This window comes from Sturnira hondurensis, unplaced genomic scaffold, assembly GCF_014824575.4.
Source record: "Sturnira hondurensis isolate 20B ecotype Veracruz unplaced genomic scaffold, ASM1482457v3 Scaffold0018728, whole genome shotgun sequence".
Taxonomy (NCBI): Eukaryota; Metazoa; Chordata; class Mammalia; order Chiroptera; family Phyllostomidae; genus Sturnira; species Sturnira hondurensis.
The window spans coordinates 5877869-5901102 of record NW_028091359.1 but is presented as its reverse complement, the minus strand read 5'-3'; the positions used below and the strand labels follow the sequence as shown (position 1 = coordinate 5901102).

General features: G+C 39.8%; 1 protein-coding gene across 1 annotated transcript in view; it reads right to left on the bottom strand.

Moving 5' to 3' along the window:
- Window positions 1-23234, bottom strand: part of MAP3K3 (mitogen-activated protein kinase kinase kinase 3) — a 62113-nt gene that overhangs the window by 34007 nt on the left and 4872 nt on the right. The window contains exons 2-3 of the mRNA XM_037069960.1: window positions 17208-17329; window positions 3953-3993 (exon numbers count right to left, since the gene is read on the bottom strand). Coding sequence (XP_036925855.1) covers window positions 3953-3993; window positions 17208-17329 — 163 coding nt within the window. The remainder of the gene's footprint in view (window positions 1-3952; window positions 3994-17207; window positions 17330-23234) is intronic.

The following is a 23234-nucleotide window of genomic DNA, read 5'->3' as shown; positions in this document are numbered from 1 at the left end:
CACGCTCAATCCACTGAGCTATACCAGCCAGGGCTCCATGTTCATTTTTGAGACGCCATAGGAATCTCAATACTGATTACTTTCAGAATCAAGATTTTCTACTATAGAGTCACAGGAATTCCCCTTTAGTTGGTTATATGCCTGATCAGTTTTCCTAACCAGGGACACACGTGGGCATTTAAGTAGTGTTAATAACAATGCTTTTCTAGAAAGATTCATTAGGTTGGTTCAAAGAACCATTTCTATAAATGGAGGGTAGAGTAAGAATTCTGTGAATACACTAAAATCACTGAATTGTACAGTTTGTTAAAACTGTACAAGTGTTAATATGATTAGTCATTAACTATCACAGCAACTGAGGACTTTATAAAGGTGGTGCAGGGAAGCCAAATATGGTTGTAACCTTGTGATCCACATCCTCATATCTCACTCACAGTGGGGCCTTGACTGGTGTTGCTCAGCGGGTTGGGAGTCATCCCACAAACTGAAGGGTCGCAGGTAGCAATTCCTGGTCAGGGCACATGCCTGGGTTTCAGGCCAGGTCCCTGGTTGGGGATGTATGAAAGGCAACCCATAGATGTTTCTCTGCCTTCTCTTTCTCCTTCCATTCCCCTCCCTCCAAAAATACATAAACAAAATCTTTAAAAAAATTAAAAGTGGGGAAAGATGAAGCAAGATTGGGAAAATGTTGATAACGTTGAAGCACGAAGGTTCTGAATAATTTTCTCTTCTGTGTTTAAAATTTTCATTAAAACATTGTTGAATTATATGATATTGTTGATAGTCCTAAAGTGGCAATTTCATATGGGTTCAACATAATACCCTGAAATTTAAATAATTAAAACAAAAATAAGCAAAGAGATAAGTAGAAGAGAATATCAGGAAGAAATTCATATATATACTCTCTCTCTATATATATATGTATATATATATACAAAAATATAAGATTAAAAAAATTAATATTAGGAAAGGATGTGTAAATATGACAAAATACAGAAGACAAAAAGGAAGAGAGTTGACAACAAAAATTTAAACTTCTGTTGACAAAATAAACCATCAACAAAGTTAAAAAAATTAAACTTGGAGAAAATTCTTACAAAATGAATAGGAAAAAGACAAGCTAATTAAAAAACAGGCAAAGAATATGAAACAATTCAAAGAAGAGTTATGAATGGCTAATAAACACATGAAAAGAAGCTTAATGTGATGGGGGAAAAGAGCATTAAAACTTCTTTTATCTCTTAGTACATTTAGGCGAGATGAAATCTAAGGTGTGGTGGATTAACAGCACTCAGCCACGAGCCTCTACAGTGTGTGCCTTCCTCCATGCGCAGAAGTAGTATGTGGTCCTTTCACATCTTCCCTGCTCCTCCAGAGTAGGAAGAGGTATGACTAGAGGAAGAAGCAATAAGCCACAGGAAAGAAGAATCCATGTCACTGAATTTTAATGAAATCTGACTAATTTCTTTAATGTTGGAAATTATATTGCTGAATATATTGGTCTGTATCCACCAGAAAATCCAACCATATTGTAATCCTTTTATTTTTCCCCTTAAATCATCTGTCCTCAGCAGTGATAGATATTATTGGGTGCTATCTAGATAAGGGTTATCTAGATATGAATGTTTTCTGGATCCTTTGAAAGAACGACTCTCTGTAAATTCTTAATCACAATCCATACAATCCATACCCCTTTCATCAGGACCTCAGCAGCAGTTCAAAAGGGGCCAGCCTTTTTGAATAAAATACCAAAAGACCCCTCAGGCGCCCATAGCACACTATTATTAGAAAAGGATTGGACTCAAATATAAATTCCCCTACATTTGGCCTGGCAGTGAGCCATTCAAAGTCCCCAGAAGCAGCCCAAAAGCTTGGTCAACATCAGACACCAGGACTTCCAGATTTGGTAAAATCTAAACTGCTGCCACCATGGTGAATAACAAGCATTTTTAGGCCAGTGCTTCAAAGAGCTGTCTGATACCCATGCCAACCACCCCTACCAGTGTCCAGACATGAAGGCTTTCAAAGGGAAGGAGATCCTAGTCTACTGTCCTCCTCTTCTGCCTTCTTGGGGGTTAAGAGGGAAAAGGATCAGTAGTCTGGGCCCCAACCTTCCAAAGCGAAAGGAAAGTCAGCTCACCAGAAATGGCTACTTGGCATAGATGAATAGGAAAAGTTACTACTTTCTTTTTTTCTATGAATTTTAACTCTATAAGGGCTTACAATATTTAGCTAGGTATTACCCATATTCCCTGTAACAATAAAGCCCACGATAACATTCTCTACAAAATTCTAACACGTGAAATACAGGAAACCAGAGCTGTCTGGCACAGAGCAGCTTGAACTTGGCTTCCCTGTGCCACCTTTATAAAGTCCTCAGTTTCACATATAGTACACAAACAGTGAAATGCCATGGCTCCTGAAAACTGCTCCATAAAAAGAGAATGCAGTTTTCAAAACCTTGATACTACTGCTCTGCTGCTCAGGGCTTCAAAAGGCCATTCCTGCCTGACCACCTTAAATATTTGTGGTTTTGATCTGGCAGCTCCTCTGAAACGAAACACATACACTTTCTCAGTATAAATCTGCTCACTGTAACTGCATACCACTTTGGGAACAGGAATTCAGGAGAGTGTAACTGCATAATTAAGCTCCAACACAATTGACCTTTTGATTTCATATCTACTTCTGAAAACTCTGTGCTGCTACAAGTTTGGCCACCCCTCCAAAACCCAGTCAGGTTAGAAGTGTGAATGGCTGCAATAATGAAGTGACAATTTAACTTCCCTGCTACTGGCAGGACACAAGAGAAGCAGCTAGGACAGAGTTCAGAAGACCTTCCTCCTTCCAGACCTGGAAGAGCCCTAGAACCTACATGGTAGCAGCGGGACTGTGGCTGTGCAGACCACTGTTTGCATAATGTTTCCACCAGGCAGCCTTTGACAACCTTGTGGGCTTGTGGACATATCTTTTTAAGGGAGCGCAGCAATAGACATCCTCTGGAGTTAGCTTCAAAGTGGATTAAAAGCTGCCAGCAACAGAGAACTACAAGTACTAAGAATGTCTGGAAGTACTAGGTTCTCTGGTGGAACTTGTAAAGCAGGGGGACCTTATCCTTATGAGGATCCTCTTCACCTCTTCAAATGTTGAAAGCAAAGAAAAACAGAGGGTATTACTGGGAGAAAGACAAAATGTGGGAAGCAGATATGAAAGGCACACTTATGCACGTAAGTGCACATGCATGCACAGGCAGGGTCCCAGATATCCCATAACCAGAGCTTTCTATGGTTTTTTACAAGTTTTTTCTTGAATAACTTGAGAAATTAAGTGGAGTCACATTTTTCTCCACTAAGAACATCTATTTTGGCTTTAAAAAACAAAAAGACTAAACACTGACAGTGGAGAAAAGGACATCAGGGTTTTGTAATATTACTTTCACTTCCCTAAATTAAAATACAGAATATAGACTGAAAAACTCCTGTGTTCTCAAATGACCTGAAATGTTTCACATCTGAGGGACTTGATGAAGCTTCCCATGACCTAGGGACATTATAAAGAAACTTCCAATTTACCAATCTGGCACCTGAAGTAGACAAAATCAAGGCCACTCTACCAGGGATGGGAATGGCACATCACAAGAGAATCCTGAACTCCCTCTCATTCCCACTGGTGGTACATTGTCAGTGTGTCTGAAAGCCATGACTCTGAGCAGGGCTGGAGTCCTGACTTCTCCCCCTAGCAAACTGGCAGAGTTCACAGTAGCAGAATAAGAGCAGAAGAGTAAAACATCAGCAGTTGAAATGGCTTCCATATAGACCAGAAACAAGGTTCAACTGGTATGCCAAGCCAAGGGTGAAACTTCTCCTTTATGCCCAATCGACTCTATTGCCCAGCCAGTGACCCCAGAGGAATCATTCCCAGGACACAACCACTGATCAGAAGGCAGACTTACCGCCTCTCCCCGTTGTGCTCAAACTTGATTCTGACGTCACTCTGCCAAAGAAATGGTAGACAAGGTTAGTGGGTTCTCTGGCATGTGGTACTCCCAGGTAAGCCACAGGCCGTCCTTTAGCAACATTAAGCAAACATCCCTGATGTCCTGTTCCAGCTTCTCTTTCCCCTAGGGCACTCCTTCCCAGAGAGTTGTAGGCTTCCAGTTCCAACCTCAGGAGCAACAAAGCTCTTAGGACAAGATCCCTAGGTGGCTGCCCCAGCTCTGTTGCTATGCCTGGCATCTATCCCACCATATAACCTCCTGGCCAGGATATCATTCTTTCTTGGCTGATGTGCCTAAATAGAAGCAGAAATCTTAATACTGGTACTTCTTGTAATTACTGACAGCAATTAGACCACAAGCAAGTTACTTACCCTTTATAAGTCTTAGTTTTCCCATCTGTAGAGTGGGGCCAGACATCTAATTTGCAGAGCTGCTACGAGAACTAAGTAAGATAATCTAAGTAAAATACTTGATACATAATAGACATGTAATAAATGGCTGCTGCTGCTACTATTGATTTCTGTGATCCTCTCAAGGCTATGCCCAGTGAGGGTAAAATGGGACTCTGGATAAATTATCTTATAACTGACTTTGGCTTTATCCTAAATCACTACCATGGGTAGCCTATAAGCTTTGGGAGGACAGGGATCATGTCTATCTTGTTTCTGTACCCTAGTGACAATCAAAGGGAATGGTATATTATATCTGTGCTTAATAATAGTTGTTAAATGAATTAACTGGAGAATATAGCTGATTGTAAATATCAGAAATAAAAGGAAGTAGAAGTGTTAGAATGTTAAGAAACAAATCAAAGAGGAAGAAATATTGCACGGGGCAAACAACTTGCGAAAGCTAAAAGTGACAGGAAAACGGATATGACAGAAGAAAAAAGGTATAGAGGAAAAAGGAAAATAAGACTGCCAGGAAATCAACAAATAATACAAATGGAGAAGAGAAAGAATTCATAATTAGGGAATGAAAATCATATTAAGAAAGATACATTAACAAACTGTGGATTAGAAGAAAGGAGAGGGTTTCAGAGCATTTGAAGATCAAGAACACAGAGCAGAAAGAAAAGAAAGAGTTTGAAAGGTGGAATGGGTGCATAAGGACTTCCTTTTCCCAAGAGATTGGGGCCTAGAATTCTCTTCCAGTCCACTGAACTGGACCTGTGGTTCTAATTTACATTCTAAAAGTTATTGAAGATCCAAAAGAGCTTTTGTTTATGTAAATTATTTCTAATATTTCCCATATCAGAAATTAAAACCGGGAATTTTTTATTCATTTAAAAATAATGAAAAACCAATACAAGTTAAGATAAATACATTTTAATTAAAAAACAAAAAACAAAAAAACTACACAGCCCTGGCTGGTGTGGCTCAGTGAATTGAGTGCCAGCCTGGGAACCTAAAGGTTGCCAGTTCGACTCCCAGTCAGGGCACATGTCTGGGTTGCAGGCCAGGACCCACTGGGAGCATGTGAAGGCAATTTTCTCTCACACATTGATGTTTCTCTCTTTCTTTCTCCCTCCCTTCCTGTCTCTCTAAAAAATTAACAAAACCTAAAAAAAATTTTAATGAAAAAATTACATATTTTTAAGTTTAGTGAGAATACAAATCTTTTCAATATATGGCTTAATAGAAGACAGGTAGATTCTCACATCAGCTTCTGCTTTCAATATGTTGTGATAATAGATAATCATGTAGCATGTGGAACTTTACTGTACATTGAGAGAATGAAGGTGAAAAGGGCAAGTAACATCTTAGTATTATTATGAAAATAGTTTAGACCTAAAGGACTCCTGTAAGGGTCTTGGGAACCTCCTACAGGTCCCTAGACCACACCTTGAGAATCACTAAACTAAAAGTTTACAATTCTCTAACCCATTATCTTAAAGACAAAGAAACTGAGAGTCAGAGAGCATGATGGCCCTGAAAATGTCACCTACCAAACAGTGGAGACCAAAGCTTCCCTGAAAAACAGGTCTGTGATGTGACAATGCTTCAAAGTATAGCCCTGATATAGCTCTCTTACCCCTTAATATATGAACCACTTTATCCATGAATAACATATGACAATAGTTAACATTTATTGAGCACATACTATGTACTGAGACATGTTCTAAGCACATGACACATATCAATTAAACTAATCCTCACAAAAAGTGCTCTTAATATCCCTATTTTACAAAAGAAACTGAGTTACAATGCGATTAAATAAGTTCCCTTAAGGTCATGGTGCTTGTAAAAGAAGAATCAGGATTTGAACTGTGGAAGCCTAGTCCTTAACTACCATAATATACTATAAGTTAAGCACTGCACAGGCAAAAGTTATTTTACTCACAGGTACAGGGCTTCACTTGGAGCACTGAAAAAAGGAAGCTATCAAAGGGTCTTTTGTGATATTACTTTTTTGGAACTCATGGAGGAGATGCAAAGCTCCCCATATCTAGGATAAAAATGGAGTCAGAGCCAGGAGACTGGTACCAATCACGCAACAAGCTACAGGACACAGGGAATGAGTAGGGAGGGAGCTGTGGCTAAGGTTGTGAGTAGATGGAGATGGAGGAGGCAGATGAGAAAGGCAGCATTTTGTACCTGGGTCTACATTCTACGCGAGGATGTGTGTGCAGCAGAAAGGTAGGGAGGTGCTGCTGTAGAGGAAGTTATCATATAGATTCAAGGTCTACATCAATGACAGCAGTTTTTTCACGGTCATCTTTTTCTCCTTCCCCTGGAAGGCTAAGCTGTTATCAAGGCAAGAGCCTTCCAAACCATGGTGCCTGAGATATGCTGCCACACTCTGACGTGCCATCTCCAGCTTCCCACTATCTCTAGTTCCACAACTGGCACAGCCCAAGTGCTCACCATGGTTTGAAATCCTGTCTGTCTCTGCAAGTAGGTTACCATATCCTTTCACTTCCTCCTCCTTTCAGTCCAGGACACCTTGGTGTTACTCTCTTATCATCATTATTATTTTTATTAATAGATGCTATTTTTAGATCAGTTTTAGATTTACAGAAAAATTGAACAGATAGAGAGTACCCACACACCCCTGCATGGTTTCTCTATTGTTAACATGTTATATTAACATGGGACATTTGTTATAACTAGTTAACCAATATTGATATATTGACTAAAGTCTATAGGTTATCCAGATGTCCTAAGGCTTTATTTGGTTTTTTTTTTTTAGAGTTACTCTTTTATTTATTTATTTATCTTTAGAAGGGAAGGGAAGGAGAGAGGGAGAGAAATATCAGTGTACGGTTGCTTTTTGTGTGGCCCCTGCTGGGAACTGGCCCCTGCTTGGAACTGGCCTGCAACCCAGATTGGGAATCAAACTGCGATCTTTTGGTTCACAGGCCTGCGCTCAATCCCTAAGGTTTTTTTTTAACTCTGTTGATTTTTTTTAAAAGATTTTATTTATTTATCTTAGAGGGGAAGGGAAGGAGAGAGAGAGAGAGAGAGAAATATCAATGTATTGTTGCCTGTCATGCGTCCCCTGCCAGGAACTGGGAACTGGCCTGCAACCCAGGCATGTGCCCTGACTGGGAATAGAACGGCGATCGTGTGGTTCGCAGGCCAGCGCTCAACCACTGAGCTACACCAGCCAGGGCTTAACTCTGTTGATTTTTATCTAACTTTTTATAGCAATAATAAACATGTAACAATAGCTTTCATTTTTAAACCGGGACATTATATTTATTTAGATGCACCTACAAATGAATCTCCTTAGGCCCTGGCTTGGTGGCTTAGTTGGCTGGGGCTATGTCCTACCCACAAAAAGGTTGTGCCTTACTCCTAGTCAGGCACATACCTAGGCTGAGGATTTGATCCCTGCGCAGGGCACATAGGGGTGGAAAGCGATTGATATTTCTCTCTCCCTCTCTCTATAACCCACCTTGGGTGAGGGTCCAGCACAAATAACTCCTTTTTATTACAAAATCTTTTACTACAAAATTATAAGCATGTAATTCTGTAACAACAATATCACACTCAAGCACACCATATGACATTTTATGTGAAATGTTCAAATTAAAACTGTATATTATTACACCCATATTATTACCCTACCAACCACACATAAGCAAGTGTTACTTCTGCCAGACCCTGTATATATTTTATTATATAATTCCATTTATATTAAATTTTCAGAATTGGCAAATGTATAGAACAAGTATGTTAGTGGATGTTGGAGCCTAAGAGGAGAGGGAGTGAGAAATTATACACACACACACACAATATATATATAAATTTTTTTAAAGGAATTCCCTCAGTCCCTTAGTGGGTCCGCAGAAACTAAATTTATTCATGACAGGCCAAAATCTAAGCACTACTCTATTAGTCAGAAATTAGTGCATTTAGTTAAAAAGAAAATTAAACTTTTGCCCCAAACCACAAATCACTGCTACTAGAAGACTAACCAAGCCTGTGATAAGTAAGTAGTGCAAGCAAAGAAGCCTAGCACTCTGATCCCTTCTCTGATGTGGTAACAGCCTTTCAGAGCAGGATGCAGGCCCATGACCAGTTTCCATGTACCACAGAGTGTGCCCAAATCGCCAAATTCCTAAATCTGAGTTTCCCATCAGGCTGACGAATGGATAAACCATGGAGAAATGTTCAGATAAAGATAACTTAATTCCTTCTGCCAACCATTCCCCTTGCGTGTCTGAGGCACTTCAAACTGTCCAAGTCCTCTTTCATGACTTTTATCTTCCCTGCCTCTGTGACACTATCCTAGCCCAGGGAACCTACCAGCCAGTCTAACCACTTCTGCTTCTTTGCTGGTTCCTCTTCCTCATGGCCTCTCCCATGCCTCCCCCAACATGTGACCTGTCCTCGATGTTTGGACTTTTGGCCTCCAGATTTCTCCCCATCTCCTCACACCTTCTGCTCACTAGGAATAAAAAATCAGGTAACCTCTAAATAAAAGATTCCCAAATCTCTATGTTCAGCCCCAATCTTTTAACCAAAACTTCATCTGTCTTGCCCTAGCTGGTACAGCTCAGTGGATTGAGTGCCAGCCTGTGAACCAAAGGGTCGCTGGTTCCATTCCCAGTCATGGCACATGCCTGGGTTGTAGATAAGGTCCCAGACCAGGAGCATGTGGGAGGCAACTAGTGGATATTTCTCTTACACACTGATGTTTCTCTCCCTCTCTCCCGCCCTTCCATCTCTCTAAAAATAAATAAATAAAATCTACAAAACAAAAAACTTCATCTGTCTATCATGTATCTGAGGCAGATATGTTTTTGTTAACGATGCAGCGCTAAGAGTTAAACTGTCTGATTTCAAACTCTGTCTATACAACCTCTTAGCTATGTGACCTTGAACTTGTTACTAACCTCTGACTCAGTTCCCTCATCTCTAAAGTGAGAATAGCAATAGCATCTATCTCATGGAGTTATCAAAATAATTAAATGAAATAATTTATAAAGATTTGAGAACAGTACCTGAAAAATTGTAACTGTTCAATAAATAATACAGACCCATTACCATTTAGCCAGAAGCATGGGGGCCAAAAGTGTTTTGGAATGCACTTTTGGATCTAGAGAGGCAGTACATGTTCTATGTATATGTGACACCCACCCCTAGCAGGACAGTGTCTGGGACAGCATTCCCATGGCAAGAGGCAGAATGCTCACAGGTCTCTCATGCACTACACTCTTCTGGATCGCTTAGTCTCTCTCTTTTCTTAATCCTCACCCAAGGACATTTTTTCATTGCTTTTAGAGAGACAAAGAGAGAGAGGAAGGGAGAGAGCGATCCATTGAGTGGAGACAGAAGCATTAATTGGTGGCCTCCCATATGTACCCAGACCAGGAGATGAAACCCATAACCTAGGTATGTGCCCTGACTGGGAATCAAACCCACAACCTTTCTGTTACAGGATGACACTTCAGCAACTGAGCCATACCAACCAGGGCACTTAGCCTGTCTTGAAATTAGTTTTTGGCTTTGTGACTATTTCTGACCAAAAGCTGGGAGACTCTTCCCTGGCAGCCACATGATCCAGATCAGTGGGGCCAACCTCAATCAGGGTCCCTAAGTGACTGTGGGGAATCCTTTCCTCCCCTTCTCTGTACTGGACATACTGTGTTATGTAAATAAGATTAAGGGTTATATTTAGGATTCTATTAACATAGCACAGCTAGTTTTTGTAATAAAAAGTATGAATAGTCAAAATAAATGGAATAAAGACTCCAAATAGCCCTATGTTCACTCAGTTCAGATTTTATTGCCAAATGAGTTTACTGCAATTACAAAAAAAAATAGCCTTTCAGTTTGCAGCACGTTTTGGATTTCAGAACTGCAGATATAGGATTATGAACCTGCAAACATCACATGCATGCAAACACACACGCTAAATTTTTCACCATAATATCAAACTTAACCTAGCTGTATGTGTCTACATCAATTACCCTCCTAAACTAGTCTTCCTTCTTAGTGTTGCTATTTCTAACCTTGGTACCAATGCTCTCTTAGCTACAGGCTCAAACCTCTGAGTTCTGCTTCATTCTTTCCCTTCCTCACAGACAGACAGCAAGTTCCAATTCTCCCTTCAAAGGCCTCTGGTATAAGACTCTGTTACCCATTCCCTCCTTCATCACTCTCATTGAGCCCCCTTTTCTCTCACTCCTGGATTCCAAAAGCAACTCTGTACTTCTTGGCAATCCCTTTCTAACATAGTTTGCATTCCTCTACAATTTCAATCATTTTAACCACAGCTTTCAACATGCCCCTTCCTTATTCAAAAAGTACACAGTGATCCCCATGACCTTATGGAATAAAGTCTAAATTCTCAGCTATCACTCAAAGCCCTCTGGAATTTAAGCTCATTCAGTTTACCTAATCATCTTATAATGTTTGTTCTCGACAGGAGCCCTTTCTCCACACAAATCAATATCCACAATGTTTCCTTTTTTAAAATTTTTTTAAAATTTATTTTTAGAGAGAGGGGAAGGGAGGAAGAAAGAGAGGGAGGGAAACATCAATGTGTGGTTGCCTCTTGAGTGTCTCCTACCGGGGACCTGGACTGCAACCCAGGCATGTGCCCTGACTGAGAATCAAACCGGCAACCCTTTGGTTCGCAGGTTGGTACTCAATCCACTGAGCCACACCAGCCAGGGCCTACTTCTTGAAATACACCATATTCACTCCTTCCCCTAGGCCTTTAATCATTCAGTTCTCCAACTTGGAATCACTCTTTTTCCTTTCCACCTAACTAAACTTTTACAACCTATTTCAGTTATCACCTCCTCTAGAAATGACTCCCTAACTCTTCGGCCCAAGTTCACTTTTCACTTTCCTGGCTTCCTATAGCACTTACTATCTGTAGCATATATTTAAGCATAGTCATATTCTACCTCAGTTTCTTTTTTTCACGAATTTCTCAGTTCCCAATAAGATTGCATACTTCCGAGGGTACAGTGAACAGAGCTTATATTTCTTTTGTCTATCTAAGAAACTTTACTATAGGTACATGTTGAACTGAGTAGAGAGATGCCACAGCTACTGAGAAAAAAGTTCCAGAACAAAAACTTGTGTCGAGATAGGTTCAAATCCCCTATGTGCCCACTACAGCCAATCTGGTGGGAGGAAGAATGAGAGCCACGCCCAGGAGGAGAACAGTATAGGCCTCCAAGGTAAGCTACATATTTGGGGACTCAGTAGGGGCAATAAAAGTAACCAACAGAGACACTAAACTTATGCAAAAATGACCTTCTCAAAGTCTGAACTCAGCTATTGAACATATAACCCAAGGGGCTTCCCAAGAATATAAAAAAAATCAAACAGCGTTTGTTAAACAAAGGTTTGTCGACTAATTTGACCTGGCAAAGGCCTCAGCCAGCCATCAGGCCTGGTACCCTCTCTCTGATTCTGTAATGTTCTCTCTCCCTGTATTTGCTACATCCTTTTGATGGCTCCTACTTCTTTCGCACTGGAATCCTTACTTTGCCAAAGATAATAAATAAATGAGAAGAAAAAAGGCACCAAAATAATTTTACTTATAAGTGTGGCTCATAAAAGTCCTAAATATCAATGGCAGACATTATAAAGCAGCTTCTTACAAAATAGAAAACGAGGCTTGTGTATTGCTCAATGTTTTATTTCCAAAATAGCTAGCCTATCTTATCAAGAACCCTTGAAAGACAAAGGAAGTCCTGAAGAGCCAGGTCTATAATAAAAGGCAATCTATTAAATCACTGACACTGTTCCCCCAGCAGTGTCAAATTCTCTAGAACTGAGAGCCAAGAGTCCTGCCCTGCTTTGTCTGTTGTAAAAAAAAGCAACTTTCCCATTCTGCTGCACTGACTGGTGAACATCTGGAGAGTCAGATCAAGAACCTGGGCTCTGTTCAAGCCTCTACTTACCATTCTGGTAAGATCTGAGAGAAACAAGAATCCATGGAAGTAAGGATTCTATTTCTTCCTCCACTGAGAATTTCAGAAATGAGGCTTCAGAAGTTTGCAAAGGGCCATAAGACAGTAACAACAATCTAATAAAGGTAGTTCCATGACAGTATGCATAACTCTGGTCAGAGGCTTTCACTAGAGCTCATACTTACTATGGCCAGAACATAACAGATGCGATGTAATCACTACCACTTTATATTTGAACATTTGTTTTACAATGTATAAAATACTCTACTGTCTGTCAATGACCTTGTAACAGCTTTAAGAGACAGACACAGTAGGTCTTATAATTTCCGTATTTCAGTTGGAAATACTGAGGTTTATAAAGGCTTTCAGATTTATACACAGTAAAATTACTGTGACCAGGAGTTAGTCAGAAGATCTGAGTTTGCTTCCTGGCTCTACTCAATAACGTTATGTAATCATTTTATAAACTTTAAAGTATTATACACAAGCTTATTGTTGTTACTGTTATTAACTGTGTGGAAAGCCCTGTTAACTATAAAAAGCCTATGTTAATGGCTTTTGACCAGTAATTTTTTCACTGAACTATGCTGTCAACCTTACAGAGAAATAGCTAGCACCTGTTGATTATAAAGCACTGTGAGTGGACAACTGCTAAAGGAATGTTGCACATCACCACCTGCAAAACAATCCACAGGCCCCAGCACACTTAGGATGTGCAATACGCCTAAGAATGTCCAGCCAGCTCTAACCAAGCTGTAGGATTTCGGGGACCTAATGCACAGGTGGGAGAATACAAAGAACACAGATCATACCCCCTAGCAAATAGTTCATAGCTGAGCACCTTATTGCCTATGTACTTCCATAGCTGCTCAGATGCTTAGCTGTTCTCTAAACATTCTTTTTCAACCAGTTACTTAGCTCATTTACTTAGGGAAGAGGATGTCTGAAGTCCTGCCAAATAAAGACATTAAATTAAGTTTTGTGGTTCTTCCAGGCCTCAGCCCCCAAACAATTCTGTCAATGAAGCCATAGCGCTTCTGGCTTTCCTTGCTATACCAAGCTCGAACCCGACGGAGCTGTGCCAATCTCAGCTCTACCTTGTGGCCATTTTCAGAATGAAGTGCTATTTGCTCCTGCCAGCACCACCTCTCCCCCGAAAAAACAATCTTTCCTGATGGCCAAAGTACTTGGTTACTTTCAACCGGGACTATGAAATTTGAATATTTTAAGAGATGTCCAATCTGACATCTCTTAGCCATTTAAATTAGGTTTTGATCTTTCATGCCTCACTTTTAAGCATGGACCTTCTGGCAGAAGATGTCTTAATGGAGAAAAACGTTAATTCTACCCCAGGACCAAACGCCAAAAACAATAATAATAATAAATGTGAATTCACTCTGTAAATTGTAAAGTCCTATGTTAACATATTTTAATGTCTCGGGCTTTTAGGTTGTTTTTTTTTCTTTTCTCTTTTAAAGATTTTATTTAGTTTTAGAGAGAGGGGAAGGGAGGATTTTCAGACAGAAGGGAAGGAAGGAGATAGAGAAAGTGGGGAATGCAACCCAGGCACATGCCCTGACCAGGGATTTGAACCTGCGACTTTCAGTTAGCAGGTCAGCACTCAATCCACTGAGCCACACCAGCCAGCCAGGACAGGTTGGGTCTTTTTATTACACTAGGTGAACACCTCTCCCCCGAAAGGTTCCTCCTCACCCCCATCTCACCCTGTCCTTCCTAGAAATACATTCACTGAGACTTCCTCCCTCTTTCTGCTTTCAAGATTTTGCTGAAGAATACTTCTCCTGGTCAGTTGAACATCTGCTACACTTCCCAGGAGAAACCATTCTACAACCTTGACTTTATAAGGGAAAAAACTATCATCGCCTCTTTATCCAGTATTAGCATAAAAGGTTGAGCTTCAATTTCTAAACAGCCATGTTTGTTCCACAGCTTCACAAGTTTATGACAATGAGTAGAAACTTATGACCTGTGTGAAGAAATGAACGTGTCAATGAATCACTAACATCTCCAAGCATGTACTGAATGTTCTGCACAACAAATCAGCCAGCCCTTATATAGTATATAAACTTGTGCTGTCTAAAACAATAGCCACTAGCCAGCCACATGTGGCTATTTACATTTAAAATAATTAAAATTAAAATTCAGTTCCTCAATTGCTCATTAGCTATGTGTAGTAGTAACTACTACATTGGCAGCACAAATATAGGACATTTCTATCATTACAGAAAATTTATTGGATAGCACTGACAGAGTCTGCTTATGAATAATATTGTTGTGAGAAATGACTAGAAGCACAGCACATCTGTAATGAGTAACCAATGCTTCCTACTAATTCACTAAAACAACTTGTCTGGGAAATGAACTCCATACTCTTCCAGCACTAGTATCAGGTTTAAAAACATATTTTAACTTTAACAGGTAATTTGGTTCCTTACTCAAAATTCCTCTTTCTCACTGGCCCCTGCACATAGCCTATTGTTACTGTGGGACTGTTCAGAAGAGCTGAGCTGATGCTATTATGTCTTTTTCTTTAAAAACAAAAACCTGAGGTTAATAGTTTGTATCCTCTATGTAACAGGAAAAGTTTGATGATATTCAAATAAATGATGGGTCCAGAGAGCTCATACCTCTTGCTAAGATTACTTCCTAACCAGTAGTCAATTTTTTCATAGCTTCTACTTTCATAACCACTGACTACACTCCAATATCAGCAGTAACCACAATAAAAGATCAGGACTTTTCTATAATGACTTTTAGGTTCTAAGCAGGATTCCTACAAGGTAAATACTCCTCAAGGACCACTCTACCCCTCCTTTCTCCAGCCTGGTCCCTTTGGGCCTTCCACCTCAAGAAAGCTTCTTGCCTTGACTGGCGTGGGTCAGTGGGTTGGGTGTCATCCTACAAGTGAAAGGTTGTTAGTTCGATTTCCAGTCAGGGCACATGCATGCCTGTGTTGCAGGCCAGGTCCACAGCTGGAGGTGTGCAAGAGGCAACCAATTAATGTTTTGCTCCCTCTCTTTCTCCCTCCCTTCCCCTCTCTCTCTAAAAAAAATATATTTTTTTTTTAAAGGAAAAAAGCTTCTCCTTTTCACCTACAAACTGATATCTAGGCTAGTACTCCTGTTTTGAGAAAGATCAACGGACTAGAGCAGAATTAGCAAGCACACTGCACATAGGAAGACAGGAAGGAAAGTGAGGTCATTAGTCTCAAGCCTGGGGGAGGGGACTCACTTCTGGTAAAATGTTCCTTCCAAAAGCAGCTTTGAATAGCAATGAATTGCAGCAAGGGAGAACCCACAGGATTAGACAGAATAATGTATGAAAACAGTACAAGAATGGGCCCTATTCCGTTGTTCCCCCAGTTCTGTAAGGTAACCATAAAAATATAAGCAGCTTTCTAAACTAATTCTTTTGTTAACATGAAACAAAAGGACTCAGAGTTCCCAATTTCCGTAAAGGCAAGAAATACTCTGGGTGGCTACGTCTAGCAGACCTCAGACAGAAAAAGTTCTAGGGCATCATACTTTCTCTAGTAGATAAGAGTACTTCTGAATAATTGGTAGACAAGGTGCAAATGAGGAGAGGTTAGCTGGTAAGAGAAGCACAAAGGGAGGATGTCATGTGCAAGTATTCATCAAACACACCAAACACTACCATCTGATATAGTGCTAGATACACACCAGGGGGGAAAGCCTCCAATCTTTCACTCCTTTCTGCAGGCCAAGGTACCCAGGAAACAGGGAGATAAATGACACTGCAGGTGAGAAGGTTCTCAGCACAAAAGTTTAAATGTTAACAAAAATAACAACTATTGCCCTGGCTGGTGCAGCTCAGTGGACTGAGCAAGGGACTGTGAACCACGCAATTGCCGTTCGATTCCCAGTCGGGGCACATGCCTGGGTTGCGGGCCAGTTCCCAGCAGGGCACTCAGAGAGGCAACCATACATTGATATTTCTCTCCTTCTCTCCTTACCTTCCCCTCTAAGGATAAATAAATAAAATCTAAAAAAAAAATAACAACTCTTTTCCTAAAGAACCCCACAACTCTCCATAAAACAGGCACTCTCAACTATTTTAATTAACAAAGGGAAACAACTGTAAACAACAATAATAAAATCACAATATAAAATCAACAATAATAAAATCTGGTTTGTGCCAGACCCTGTATTCTATTACCTTTAGAATACAGGGTCTGGCACAAATAATGCCCCTTTTTTATTCAAAATCTTTTATTACAAAATCTTAAGCATGTAATTGTGTAACATAACAATATCACACTCAAATACACCATATGACATTGTAGGTGATACGTTCAAATTAAAACTATAAATTATTACACCCATATTATTACCCTACCAACCACACTCAAGCAGGCCTTACTTCTGCCAGACCCTATATATCATATGACATTTTATTAAGTAAATTTCCCTTAATTATATTTTATATAAGCTAATACAAATATTAATTAAATGTTTATGCACATATACTGTGAGGTAGCTAAAACCCTTCTGAGTTAGGGATCGTAAATGTGGATAAAATATTGGATAAATAATCAGTAAAAGAAAAGTTATATGAATACTGTCCCCATAATAAACAAAGGAATTCTTATTTTCCACAGATGAAACCCTATACACAAAGTTATATGCACAAGGCTTTGGAACTCCAGATCATGCTTCTTTCCACAATCTTTTAAGTGGTAAGTGATATATACTACTTAAAAGGTATATATTCTTAGCTTCTCAAATATTTCCTATTTGAAAACCCCTCCCCCCAAAGTATTTTTAAGTCTTCCAAGGCCACACACACCTGCCTATTTGGGTGGCCCGTGTCTTTGTTCTTCATGGTCTCATATCCAGGCACCCGGGGACGTCGGCTCATCTGGAGGGCCACCAGATCCTTCATGATCGAGTTCAATGCCTCCTGTTCATCTGCAATGAAAGATGGTACATGGGTTAAGATACTTCAGTACAGACCAGCAAAATTCTTCTACAAATTATATGACTAATCAGGAAGTTCTGCCCAGGTAAAACGACAGACTCCACAACTATAATTATACACACACATCTGATGTCCCTAAAAAGTAGATAACTAAGGTCAGACTATGGTAGTTTGAATTTTAATAAATTCTTTACAGTTCTTCAGTCAGATCTCTGACAGCAATATTTACCAATTCACTGAGGACAACGAGGTGTTCAAACAGAGCAATTCTTCCAGTGCCAAAGAAACTCAACCAGGAAAAACAGATGAAAAGTTGGAATGAACTGAAGAGCAACATGGCACAGTGTAGGAGGGTACTGAATGAAAAGATGAATTCATGGAGAGCTGATTATGGAACAGAGGTAGCCACAGACTTATTACTAAAGTATCATATGTGGCAGAGCACATTTTTAAAGGTACCAAACAAGGACCTCTCAGGTAGCTGCTTTGAAAAGAAGTTGTCTTACAAGCCTAGCCTTTGAATGCTCTCTGCCAAGTTTAGAGGCCTTCTACTTCCCATAGGAAAGTCAAAAGGCAGTTCTATTGTTTTTCTTCCCTAACTGACCAAGCAATGCATTGTCTTTTTTTTACAGACATTACTTTTAATACCCTTTTCTTGAAACAGCATGAAGCACTTGGGTTCTCATGCACTAAAGACAACTGGCTGAAACCCAGAACCCAAACCAGGCCAATTCCATGTTTTGCAAAATTCTCTCACATCCTTCAAGAGATCCTGGCCCATTCAAATGGCATCTAAGAGATGAAAACAAACAAATCTGTTGATCTGGAAAGGAACATGAAGGATGAATTGATATACTTGCTTTGGTGACAAGTAGTCACTTGGGGGCTTGGGGCATACCTTAAAAAACGAATCAAGAACAAAAGACTCCACCCAAAGAGACTGCCAACCTTCTGCCCTTTATCATAGTCCCTTGAAAATATTCTAACTCCCTGTGAAAAGGGAAGAACAGCATGAAGTACAGAAAGTAAAACAAGGTTTTTGCCTGCTCAAAAAAGTAAAATTAGATTTTACTTGCAGGAAAAACACCAGTAAGAGTAGCTTCCCATCTAATTCCATTCCAAATACACACGTATTTAAAAGTATGCATGAGCGTGATACAGTTGTATCAAATGAATGAGGCTCCTTTTATAGGCTCCTTAAAGAAAGGGAACTGTTTCGGTATGTATTTGTTTGTTTTGTATTTTAACTTCCCAACCAAAGTTTAAAAACTAGAGAATAACAGCCCAACCAAGGTTTAAAAAATAGAGAACAACATCTAAGCTAGGAAGTATGGCATATGTATTGTATATAGGCTTACATATTAAATTGGCTTACATATTATTAAATATGCATGTGTAAAATTGGGCCAACTGTAACACTAAATTGTGATCAATATAAGGAGGATTATGACTAGGTAGGTGTTTTCATAGGGACAGTCAGCAATATTCCTAACAGCAGAATGCATGGAGATTTTCATATCAAGGTAAACACTTAGAATTGAGAATTTCAGTTGTCTCAACTCAGATATTGAACCAAGATGGACATAAACACACACACACAGACACAAACACATGCTTTTAAATGAAATCCATGACAAGTGAACTTCAGAAGCCATTTCTAACTCTGTATAAGATGACGCTATTATAAGAGCTGGTTTATCAGGTTGACAAATTCTGTTTCCAGGAAGCTAACCAATTCCTGGCACTACTTAATGGATAAACTTGTTTGGTAGTTCCAGCACTGAGAATACACTAGAGAAATGGTTTGGCACTACCTCTTGAAATCCAGGATAACTGACACAAGTGAAACAGGGTTACAGAATCTGATTTTGTGCCAAAGTCAAATACACTGCTAGAGGCAGACAGGTTTTTAAACTGATACTTCAAAATGAGGACACGGATAAAGACAGGAAGTAAATCAAGTGGCTCTTTTAGGCATTTCTTCCTGGATTGAGATTTTAACTGAATTATCAGCACTCCAGCATGGGATTCCTTAAAAAATAAAAACAAACAAAACTTCAGAAAACAAATAGCAGCTTTCTTAGAGCATAGCAGTCAGTTAATGAACTTTGGAGTCAGAAGGAGCTGTGTTTAAGGAGGCCTTGAACAAATTACTTATTCTCCCTAAACCTCCATTTCCTCATCTGTAAAATGGAAAAAATAAAGTATCATTTCACAGAGCTGCCATAAGAGTTAAAAAAAATTACATATTATTCCTCATGTTACCTCACACTTAGTAATGCTAAGAAAATGCTGGCTATTATGATCATCAATGGAAAAAAAGTCAGTAGGAGCCCTGGCTGGTGTGGCTCAATGATTTGAGCATTGGCCTGTGAACCAAAGGGTCACTGGATCAATTCCCAGTCAGGGTGCATGCCCAAGTTATGGGCCAGGTCCCCAGGAGGGGGCATGCGAGAGGCAACTGATGAATGTTTCTCTCCTCTTTCTCCCTTCCTTCCCCTCTCCCTAAAAATAAATAAATAAAATCTTTAAAGAAAAAAGGTCAATGGGAAAAGACTGAAAGCTACTTAATTTACCCTAATAATTAATTTTATTCCTGAACTTTTATTAATCATTAACAATAACCATTTACTGAGTACCTATCATGTAGTATACATTACTTTTGAAAGATCTTCAAGGTATTCAAACTAGGTGTAAAAGGATAAACAGCACACAAATATGAGGTTATACAAAGAGACTGAATTAGATAGAATAGAAACCAGAGTATACAAACACATGTGTAAAAAAATTTTTTTACAGTGTGAGTAGCAAGAGTAGTATAGAGTTTACATAATTATTAACATAATTATTAATTATGGAAGAATAAAGATTTTTCTTATTAAAGATTTTAATTATGAAAGAATTAAAGAATTATGAAAGAATTAAAAATTAATATATTTTTAAAAATATATTTTACTGATTATGCCATTACAGTTGTCCTATTCCCCTCTTCATTCCCCTCCACCCTGCACACCCTCTCCCCCATCATTCCCCCCCTTTTGTTTATGTCCATGTGTCACAAGTTCTTTAGATTCTATATTTCCCATACCATTCTTGCCCTCCCCCGTCTATTTTCTACCTACCGTCTATGCTTATTCTCTGTACCTTCTCCCCTCTTCTCCTCCCACTCCCCTGTTGCTAACCCTCCATGTGATCTCCATTTCTATAGTTCCACTCCTGATCTAGCTGTTCACTTAGTTTGCTTTTGTTTTAGGTGTGTGTTAATAACTGTGTTTGCTGTCCTTTCACTGTTCATACTTTTTATCTTCTTTTTCTTAGATAAGTCCCTTTAACATTTCATATAAGGGCTTGGTGATGATGAACTCCTTGAATTTGACCTTATCCGAGAAGCACTTTATCTGCCCTTCCATTCTAAATGAAAGCTTTGCTGGATAGAGCAATCTTGGATGTAGGTCTTTGGATTTCATGACTCGGAATACTTCTTTCCAGCCCCTTCCTGCCTACAAGGTCTCTTTTAAGAAATCAGCTGACAGTCTGATGGGAACTCCTTTGTAGGTGACTGTCCCCTTATCTCTTGCTACTTCTAGGACTCTCTCCTTCATTTTAATCTTGGCTAATGTAATTATGATGTGCCTTGGTGTGTTCCTTCTTGGGTCCAACTTCTTTGGGACTCTCTGAGCTTCCTGGATTTCCTGGAAGTCTATTGCCTTTGCCAGATCAGGGAAGTTCTCCTTTATTATTTGTTCAAATAAGTTTTCCACTCATGACGGTTCCTCTTCCCCTTCTGGTACCCTCTAATTCGGACGTTGGAATGTTTAAAGATATCCTGGAGGTTCCTAAGCCTCTCCTCATTTTTTTGAATTCTTGTTTCTTCTTTCTTTTCTGTTTGGTCATTTTTTTCTTCTTTCTGGTCCACTCCCTTGATTTGAGTCCCAGTTTCCTTTCCATCACTATTGGTTTCCTGTGCATTCCCCTTCATTTCAATTAGTTTCGCCTTCATTCGTTCCTCTAATTTGTGACTAAAATCAACCAGTTCTGGGAGCATCCTGATCACCAGTATTTTGAACTATGCATCTGATAGGTTGGCTATCTCTTGGTTGCTTAGAAGTATTGGCTCTGGGGCTTTGAGCTGTTCTTGAGCCATAGTGTTTTGGTCTGTTTGAGCCTGTTATGAATGAGGGGCGGAGCCTTAGGTGTTCACCAGGGCGGGGCAACCCAAGTCCCTGGGTTATGTAAGTGGGGGCGGGGTCAGAGAGGGGCAATGGCATTTTTTCTGCTCTCTCTTAGACCTCGGTCCCCTCTGCTGCTTCCTGCAAGCAAACCTGGCCCCCCTGGTGCTGGTTCCCAGGTATGTGTGCCTGTGCACCCTCCAGGACTCTCTGGGTCTCTCCAACAAACTCTCTGTGAGCCTGGGAGCCTCTCCCAGCACCTCAACCCCAAAAGTCTTTCCAATTGGTGCTTTCAGGCTCTAATCCCCGTTACTGGGGTCCTAGCCTGAGCGGTCGGTCTCACTGCTTGCTCCTCCTCCTTGGGCCTTCACTGGGTCCGCCCATTGCCACCCTACGCCTGGAATCTTCCAACCTCAGCCTGCACTCCTGGGTGGGTCTGACCAATCTTTACTGCCTGACCTGGCTCTGCTGCTGACTCTGCCCCTCTTACCGGTCTGGCTGAGTTGGACTTCCGTACAGTTCAATTTTCTGTTTTGGCTGCATTTTTGTTACTAAAACTTTGTTGTCTTTAAACTTGGTTTTGTGAGGAGGCACAGCGTTTCCACCTATGCCTCCATCTTGGCCAGAAGTCAATACAAATTTTTTATAGTGTGAGTAGAAAGAGTAATATAGATTTTACACAATTATTTACATAATTCTTAATTATGAAAGATAAAGATTTTTTCAGAAAAGCAAGCTGTTCCAGCTATGCAGGAGAATTTAAAAAATGAACTGAGGAGGAGAAACAATGTAAAAGCAACTGAGATGTAGAGGGGAAGAAAAGAGACTGACCCTCTGTGAGTCATAATATTTATAGAGTAGGAAGAAGGTATTCTAGCAAAGAACACTTTAAGAAGATTGGGGAGAAATTAATAATAATAATAATGACACCATGGAAGCCAAGAGCAAAGAAGGGCAGTAGCAAGCATAGGCAAGCTAGGTCCAATAGAGTGGTAGAGGTAGAAACAAAATTTTAAAGAGAATCAGAAGCTGGGGATTAAAAGTAGTGGAAATCAACAATTAATTCATTTGTGAACTTTACATGTGAACAAGCTGAGGTAGGGGTAATAGTGCTATAAAGATTTCCTAAGGGTGGGGGGTGGTCTGACACACTTAAGGAAGCTGGTAGAAGAAGTAGAAAGGAAGAAGTTAATTCTAGAAATTAAAAGATTAAGAATTTAAAGGGGAGGAGTATTCAAATAAAATACAAAAGGGATCTATGAAACAAGGATTCGAGTTCAGGCTTAAAAAATGGAAGCTCTTAAATCGTCTCAAGAAGAGAGCTACCCTTAATTATCCAGTAGCATGTACTCCTTCTCCAAATAGTATGGAGGCTGCAGGGCAACACACTCCTCTCTCTTTAGCTCCATCAGGAAGTCACTCTCCCAGGCCCAGGTATACTTCTCTACCTAAAAGCAGGGTCTAAGGCACTCTCACTTATGAATCCCCTTGGCTAAAAACCCAGAGAAGTTTCCAAAAGTACCATGTACTTCAGTAAACATTGTTGTCCTTTATGATATCTGTTTACTACATTAGACACTCTCTCTTTCCCATATTCTGTATACAAATCTCCAAGGTAATATTTAAATCTTTGTTTTCACTTAACTAACAACATATCTTGCCAACACTTTACCCTACTGTGCCAGACTGTCTAATCACAATGCTCACCCGGGAAATCCTGTGCTTC